This window comes from Mustela lutreola, chromosome X, assembly GCF_030435805.1.
Source record: "Mustela lutreola isolate mMusLut2 chromosome X, mMusLut2.pri, whole genome shotgun sequence".
NCBI classification, from domain to species: Eukaryota; Metazoa; Chordata; class Mammalia; order Carnivora; family Mustelidae; genus Mustela; species Mustela lutreola.
The window spans coordinates 89,027,773-89,036,974 of record NC_081308.1 but is presented as its reverse complement, the minus strand read 5'-3'; the positions used below and the strand labels follow the sequence as shown (position 1 = coordinate 89,036,974).

At 44.6% G+C, this 9,202-nt stretch overlaps 1 protein-coding gene across 1 annotated transcript; it reads left to right on the top strand.

Annotated features, from left to right (window-relative positions):
• The first annotated feature begins 753 nt into the window (after positions 1–753).
• LOC131821393 (late histone H2B.L4-like) lies at positions 754–1,170 on the top strand. Its single transcript, XM_059157469.1, has one exon. The coding sequence runs from the start codon at positions 754–756 to the stop codon at positions 1,168–1,170; it is 417 nt and encodes a 138-aa protein (XP_059013452.1).
• The last annotated feature ends 8,032 nt before the right edge of the window (positions 1,171–9,202 follow it).

Here is a 9,202-nt window from a genome sequence, read left to right as displayed (position 1 = left end):
GATACTTACATCTCTTTTGCTTAGATCTCTGGCCATGGCCTGCTCCTATTCTTTCATATGGGATAAAGTTCTCTCTCTCTTCATTTTTTATGCTTCTCTGTATCTGTTCCTGCATGTAACTGAAGTCAGCTATGTCTTCATATGTCAGCTATGTCTCCAGAAACTTGAGCTTGACATCCACTCAATATTGGGCTCTGTGCTGAGATTGGAGCCTGCTTGGGAATCTCTCCCTCCTCTTTGCCACTCCCCCTTCTTTCCTACTTTATCTCGCTCTCTTTATAAAAAAAAAAAAGTTTCACATTGGAAATCTGAGGTAAACTACACCTTTACTTCTGATGCTTGACGTATTGACATTGCCTCAGCCCATGTGGTAATCAGGCAGCCTCTAAATTTCTGGTGATGGCCGCCAGAAAAAAAGTTCAAATATTCCAAGTAAAGGTACAGTTTATTTAGTGCAGAGCTGAAAATAGTGCTGGATTTCATAACCCTGAGATTGTGACCCCACTTCTGGAGGTAAACTACATCATCACATGGACTGTCTGATTCCCACACGGATGGAAGAGATGTCAAGCTCGAGGGCCTGCAATCAAATATGAGACCTGGCTCAGTGACCAGCTTCCTGGGATTGCATTTTGTCCAATCAGATAGGGCTTGCAGGTGATATCAGGAAACGCGGTGACTATAAGTGAGCCAGCGCCCCGCAAACCACTAACAGTGACCTTCCTTCTGAGCTGTCGGGAAGGCGAGCCCCAAATGTCTGAACCTGGCTGTGAGACCTCTTCTGAGGAGAACCTGGGCACCCAGGAGCCTATGGCAGTGGACCCAAAGAGTCCAAAACAGGACCAGCCAAGGTGCTGCGGGCACCACAGCGGCCACCGCGGTGGCCGCTGCCCCGACAGCTTTGCCACCTACTTCCCCAGGGTTCTAAAGCAAGTTCACGAGGGCCTGAGCCTCTCGCAGCAGGCCGTGAGCGTCATGGATTCATTCGTCAAGGACATGTTCGAGCGCATCGTCGACAAGGCGTCTCGCCTGGCCCGCTCCACCCAGCGCTCCACCATCACCTCCGGGGAGATCCAGACAGCCGTGCACCTGCTGCTGCCCGGGGAGATTGGCAAGCACGCCGTGTCCGAGGCCACCAAGGCTGTCATCAGGTTCAACAGACGCGAATGAGCTGCCCCTGGACTGCCTGACCACCTCGCAAACCAAAGACTCTTTTCAGAGCCACCTCACTTGGCCCAGAAAGACCTGTAACTCTCCAGAGTGCCACCTAGTCTGGCATTTCGGCCTGGGCCATTCTGCCCATTCTTAAAGCCCTTTTAACCGTGAGCAAGTCCACTTTAATATATGTGTGTGGTGCCGTCTGTTATGATTTTCCTTGGCCCTATCACATTTCGTCACTTTCCTGAACTGCCCGTTCCTTCAGGTCAGCCCCTTCAGGACTCTTTACTGTCACAGCTGGGTCCACAGTAATTTTACTTGTCTTTGGTCTTCTCCTTCTCCTCTTTGGCTAGAGTAGTGTCCTCTCGAGATTTTTTGATATAGCAACAAGTGAAGGGCTGTAGCAGATACAGAACTCACACTTACCCCATTCTCACTCGCTCAACGTAGCCCCTCAACCTAATTCAGTTAATTACATAAAAGAGGACCCAAACACTGTGCAGAAAACTGAATCTAGACTCATGCCCTACTCAAGCTCCCGACCTTCTGATAGGCCTACTTTACTTCTTTTGAATTTAACCTGCTTCTGTCATCTTTCCCTTTTGACACAAAAGTCTTCCTGAACTGCAATTAAGCATGGATGACGGGGTTCTCCAATGAGAGCCGCTGTGCTACCAGCCTCCGCTAGAAGCAGCCAAGAAGCATCTGGTGGCACAGGATCCACGACCATTGGCCCAAAGGGTGGTGGGGTGACCATAGCTGAACCAATAACAGCCTTCCTGTGACACGGGGCACCGCCTAGAGATTGAGGGGGAAGGTGGTGGTGGTGTCTGTCTGCCTGTGGACTCCAGCTGAAGCTCTTGCTTTGAACTGGGGTGGTTGAAGGGCAAACATGCCCATGTCCCAGTGGGACATGTCCCTATTGCTTTGCATCAAAATAAGAGGAGGCTGTTTGGCGATTAAGAGCACTAAGAGGACTCCTTCCTCTACGTCAGGTGATTGGATGGGTAGGGGGACTTAAGATAATGGTAATGCCCTTTAATACCCATTGTGTTTTTTCTTCTTGGTACGTGGGCTAGGCTTGGGTTTGTTTTTTTCTTTTTCTTTTTCCTTTCCTTTTCTTCCTTCCTGCCTGCCTGCCTTCTTCTTTCTTCCTTCCTTTCTTGTTTCCTTTTCCTATAGGTACATGCTGAATTTCAAGGTAGTTGGTGACTATCCGAGTGCTTTTTCTTTAACTGAGTTCTAGCTTCCTATATATCTGTGAAGAGAGAACACACTGGGGGGGGGGGGTGTTGGGGGGGGGTTCGGTGCTTTGAAGTTTGTTATGAGTTGCACTAAAACCCACTATTTCATCATGTTTGCTATGTATCCCATGTGGACATTTAAAATAAATTCGAAATAACCTGTGACTTGAATGTAGAAGCCTGTGAAAGGTGTCACTCTGAGCCAAAGGGTGAGACAAACGCTAGCTAATGGACAGCACTCCGACCTTTTCTTGAGTCCATCAGAAGAGAGATAAATCCAAAGGGATATGAAAAGGGATGGAGGGCCTGCTGCATAAATACTCAAGGAAAGCTACCATAAAATGAAGGGCCAGTAAATCCCTGTGGGTGGTCCCTAGAAATTGCCATTTACATGGGCAACTAAATATTTGAAGCCACAGGCTCTTTTCAGAGCCATATGCTTTTTCAGAGAAAGGCCTGTGGACCATTTAGAAAAATTACATTCTGTTTCACAGTCTCTTAATTTCCGTCATGCTAATTGCTGCCGGTTCAAAATGCCCTTTCTGTCCACATGACTTACAGAGGTTTTTCAAAGTTATTCATGCACATTGGTCTCATACATATCGTTTTACTTAAAAAGTCGTTTTAAGAATGAGAATCCAGAGGAGCTTGGGAAGATGGCAGAGTAGGAGGAGACTGAGCTCACCCTGTCCCACGTTTACAATTAGTTATCATCCACAACAAGTCAATAAACCAGAGAGCAACCCAACGACTGGAAGAACGAACCCCACAGGTAAATATAGGGAGGAAGCTGCATCTGAAAGCTTAGGAAGGTCAGAAATGTGGAGAGAGGCTGCCTGCAGAAACATGTAGGGAGGTCAGAGAAATGGGCGCTCGCACCAGGGAACTCACACGGAGGAGACTAATACCCATACCGTTCGGCTGTGGGAACTAGAGGGTCTGAATACCAGTAGGAGTCGGAGCCTGGAGCTCTGAAAGTCAGCTGTCTCAGCAAGCTGAGCAAGCCAGGAGGGAGAGTGACAGCTGGGTCGCCACCCTTAAAGAGAGAGCAGCCCGTGTGGAGAAGCAACATAAAAATGGCAGTTTACACGATGCCCGGGGCAAACGGGAGACAGAACTGTTCATACTGATTTTGGAGCGTAGTGGGGGACTTCTCTGAGCAGGAAGGAGCTGCAGGTGCCATTTTCCTCCCGTGCTCCGCAGCATAAACATAAGGCCGTCTGTGCACTGCACAGACACTTGCTACCTAACCCGCTAGCAGTGTGCCATGCCCCCCAGTTCTCCTGAGGACTTGTCCACTCCAAGCCTGTTGGCCTCAGCCCTGGGGGTGGGGGTTTCAAGGCAGAATTTGTTATAGCTGTGCATGCCCCACCCAGCCACTGGGTGTGCAGCTGCCTCCCTGCCCAGCCACTGAACCGTGTCCAGCAGTGGTGCCTCTCCCAGCTGTGCACCCACAGCCACTGTTGTGTGTGGGGCCCAGCTGTACCCAGCCACTGCCTCTAGCCACATCCAGCTTCATGCCCCTGGCCAACCCCACACACAGGCCCAGCCACCACAGCACTTGGGGGAATCCGGCAGAGGACCAGTGGCCCCACGCAAATTTTGCTCCCAAGTTCCCTGGTGGGCACGCCCCTCCCACCCCGTCCCCAGAGCTGGCCTCCCTGGGTCCTGGTAACACCACAGAGAACAAGCACAGCCCACAACAGGCAGAGAGTCAGTGCAGATGACTGCCTTGAAAGGAAACCGACTCAGACACAAGAGCAGGGCACAAGCGACACACATAGGATACTCTCCTGAAGTGACAAGTCCTGATCAACAGGGGACACAGCACTGCAGGGCACTCTGGGACCACCTCTTCACAAAGTCACGACTTTCAAGAGCAGAAGACGTAGCTGGCTTCTGTAACATGCAGGAACAGACACAGAGAAGCAGACACAATGAGGAGACAGAGAACTTTATCCCACACCAAAGAACGGGACCAGGCCACGGCCAGAGATCTAAGCAAAAGAGATGCAAGTAACATCTCTGCTAGAGAATTTAAAGCAATGATCGGTGACGATACTCACTGAACTTCAGAAAAGAGTGGAAGACACGAGTGAGACCCTTAACACAGAGATAAGGGGTAACATAACGGAGATAAAGGACGCCGTAAACAAAATGAGAAACACGTTTCACGGAATGAACAGCAGGATGGAAGAAGCAGAGGAATGAATTGGTGACCTAGAAGACAGAGTAATGGAAAGGAATCAAGCCGAACAATGGAGATAAAAAAAAAAGAATTACCCAAAACGAGAATAGACTTAGGGAACCCAGTGAGTCCATCAGATGTAATAACATTCACATTTTAGGAGTCCCAGAAGAAGAAGAAGAAGAGAGAAAAGGAGGCAGAAAGTTATTTGGAGAAATAATAGCTGAAAACTTCCCTAAACTGGGGACGGAAACAAACATCCAGATCCAGGTGGCACAGAGAACTGCCACAAAAATCAACAGACCACGCCAAGACATACTCGAGTTAAATCAGCGAAATAGGGCGAAAAGGAAAATTTGAAAAGCAGAAAGACAAAAGAAGACAGTGATTTACAAGGGAATGCCAAAGCCCGTAAGGCTAGCGGGAGACTTTCCAAGAGAAACTTTGCAAGCCAGAGGGCAGTGGCATGATACATGCAGAGAGCTGAAAGGCAAGAATCTGCTGCCAGGAAGACTCTCTCCAGCAAGGCTGCCATTCAGAATTGAAGGAGAGATAGAGAGTTTCCCAGACCAACGAAAACTAAAGGAGTTTGTGACCACTAAACCGGCCCTGCAGGAAGTAGTAAAGGGGACTCTGTGTGGAAAGTCGAGAGACCCAAAGTGACAGTATCAAGGTAGGGAAAAAAAACCCACAAAAGCACTAAAAATTGACTATTCTGGTAAAAAGCCAGTCAAAGAATTCACAGAATACAAGGATTTAAAATGTAACAACGGGGGGGCGCCTGGGTGGCTCAGTCGGTAGAGTGTCTGACTCTTGATTTCGGCTCAGGTCATGATTTGGCATTGTGGGATGCAGCCCCACATTGGGCTCCACGGCCAGCATGGAACCCACTTCAGACTCTCTCGCCCCTCCTCCCTCTTCCCCTCCCCACTCTCTCCCTCACTACGAAAAATGAAAATAAAAATAAATAAACACTAAAATGTAACAACATGTACCAAAAACATGAGGAGGAGAGGAGCCAAGAATGGGTTCAATCTTAAGTGACCAACTTAATATAGACTGCTTTGTGCAGAAGAGGTTATACACAGACTTAATGGCACCCACAAATCAAAAACCACTAATAAATAGGCAAAGAATAAAGAGAACGGGACCCAAATATGTCATTAAAGAAAATCAGCAAAACATGAAAGAGAGAAAGATAAGAAAAAGATCGAAGAAAATCTTCAGAAGCAACCACGGAACAGTTAATAAAATGGTGATAAATACATATCTATCGATAATTACTTTGAATGGGAATGGACTGAATGCTCCAATCAAAAGACATAGGGTGACAGAATGGATCAAAAAAAAAAAAAAAGACCCATCTATATGCTGCCTACAAGAGACTCGTTTTAGGCCTAAAGACACCAACGGTTGGAAAGAAAGTGAGAGGATGGAGCAACACCTATCATGCGCGTGGATGTCAAACTTAAGCCAGAGTAGCAATAGTTGTATCGGACAAACTGGACCTTAACGGTTTCAGTCATATGTGGAACATAAGGAATAGCACGGAGGACATTAGAGGAAGGAAGGGAAAACTGAAGGTGGGGGGATTCAGAGGGGGCCACGAACCATGAGAGACTGTGGACTCCGGGAAACAGTCTGAGGGCTTTGGAGGGGAGGAGGGTATGGGGATGGGGGTACCCAGTGATGGGTATTAAGGAGGCCACGTGTTGTGATGAGCACTGGGTGTTACACTGCAATAATGAATCAGGAACGCTACATCAAAATCCAATGGTGTGCTGTATGGTGACTAACATGACACAATTTTTTAAAAAAGGACTCTAACAAGAGACAAAGAAGGACACTATATGTTATTTTTGTTATAGTGATGTTACCCTTTTCTTTCTCATTCTTTCTCATTCTCTCATGAGCATGTGGGGAATTTTCCAGAGGTTCCTTATGGGTGATATGGCAACAGATAAAGTGCAGAAGCTGATATAAGAATCCATCTGACCTCTCTTAGGTGGGTTATTAAAGAAATTTTTAAATATCTGAGGCAAGGTCAATCTCCTCGATTCCTTTATACAGAAAAATATTTTTCATGTGCATTTGAAATTTATGCTGTTAACATGATATCATGGGTTCTTATTCCAGTTTTTAAATGCATTCTGCAATAAATTTAGGAAAACTTCTGTCTCAATGTTTTGTGCAGTGAATATTGCCAGATATTACTGACATAAGAGCTTTGGCAGTTCCCCTTTGTTTATTTTTTGTTTTGTTTTGTTTTGCTTATCAGGTCTTTTATTTCAATAGCAGAGAAAGCAGTATACTGTCATATCTGTGATACTATCACCCTAGCCCTATACACTAGTTTTTCGTTTACAGAGGACTTTTACAGGTACTGTTTTATCCGGCGTTTACAACAATGCTATTATACCTAGTTTATCACAGAAGAAACTCAGGTCCAGAGGGCACGGAGTCACAAACCTTGTAAGTGCAAGATCAGTGCTTGAAAGCAGGAGATCCGCACTCTCCATCAAGGCCCGTAAGAAAATGGGGAGAAAAGCCATACAATTGAAATAATTTTCCTGGTGCTTAAGGAAACTGTATTAGGTTACTTCTTACCACCTCTCATTTAAATTAGTCATCTTCTTAGTCTCGTCCCCCCCACCCCCACCATTCTTACTACTTAGAGATTGAAAATATGGCTCATTCATTCACTCAATCAAAGTCTTGGTATCAACTGTATGTCTGGAATAGACACTACAAATGTGTCTGTGAGTTTAAGAAAAAAAAAAGCCATGCTTGACTTCAGTTTGCATTTGCTTAGAGTCTGCGAAGGTTCCTGTTTATTTTATTTATTTATTTATTTGGGGGGAAGAGGTTCCTGTTTATTTTTAAGTGTGTAATGTTTTCCAAGACAAAGCTGTTCTCGATATTTACTCTTTTGCAGTGCAATCAGATCAACTAAACCTATATAGGCTCTTTCTGTAGTGTTTAAATCTTTTTATAATTTAATTTCCACATAATCGCAAACACTTTTCGACTGTAATGTTGATAAGAAGCTTTCTGGTCACTTTCTGGCTCTAATATGAATGATAGTACCATTTCATCAGCAAAGATGGTATTAAGATTTTGTTTGAGATCCATGTGCTCAGGATAACAGTTTTGGCTTTCTAAGCCATTTCAGGTAACTTATTAGATATCAAAGATGCCCTTTCCAAGTAGCTTCAGCAGCCAGTGAGAACACTATTTTCTCTTGGTTTATTTAAGTAAATTATAGATTTGTTTTTCAATATTAAAATTCCCTTAAATTTGTGGAAGGGAACCCCTTCACTGGAGGCACTTCAAAAAAGTCTGTAGCCTGAAGATACGTATCGTGTGGTTTGTTTGCTGATGTCGTTTAGGCCTACCTTCCCCAATCAGAAGTGATCTGAAAGCTGCAAGTTCATCTGAGCTCTTTCATGACTCCCAGTTTCATCAGCATTCACATCTATTTCTTAACCTCGTGGAAATGCAAGCCTTGCGCTAATCACCCTACTTCATTCTCCAACTCATTCCTCTCTCTTAAAAAGGAGTTGTTGTCACAGTCCCTGATTGAGTGATTTTGCATCTTCTCACAAGAAGGGCTCCAAGATGCCCTAAGATTAAAAATGTCAATGTGTGTGCTGCCTGGAGCTTTCTGCTCTACCTACGTTTAGAAGGTGCTCAAATAGGTTCCACCCTGATAACAGTATCTATTATCTATTCTGCCCCGCTGTTAGTGATATTCTCCATCATGGACTAAAGTGCTTTGGAGAGCACTCAGTCAGCAGATCCAATTTTTGCTTTTCCAAAATCCCTCGAGTTTATGAATAAGAGTATGCTCGACTGAAGTACCCCTTTTTATTGGCAGTCTACTGATGTTAAATCAAGGTCAGCCTACAAGGATGTTCCTTCCCTTCTCCCTCTCATTACATGCATGCTCTAGAATTTTCATTTATGCCCAAATGTCCTGTATTGGAATTAGGCTCCACTTGATATCAAAAGTTGTTTGTTTTTGGATTTCTTTCGCATGTTACATTCTTGTCATATTTTAAAATTCACACAAAAATTACTTTACAAACTGTTTAGCCAATCTTCATGTTCAATTCTTTTTTTTTTTTTAAGATTTATTTATTTATTTATTTATTTGACAGACAGAGAACACAAGTAGGCAGAGAGGCAGGCCGGGGAACGGGGGCGGAAGCAGGCTTTCTGCTGAGCAGAGAGCCCGATGTGGGGCTCGATCCCAGGACCCTGGGATCATGACCTGAGCCAAAGGTAGAGGCTTTAACCCACTGAGCCACCCAGGTGGCCCTTCATGCTCAATTCTTATTAGAACTGGTTAATACAGTCATTTTGGGGTTTTATTTTCCCTTGCTTGTTACTTTTGCATTGAGGTGTTCCTAACCACCTAGTCTAAAATATTGCTCTCTCCCTCATCATGTATATAAATATATATATGTATAAATATACATCTATAATAAACATATTATTATAATAGAAAAATTATAATCGTTATCTACATATTAATGTAATATACATACATATTATATTTACTTATTTCATTCTCCATGGAATTATATTGTTTACAGCCTGTTCCCTTTTT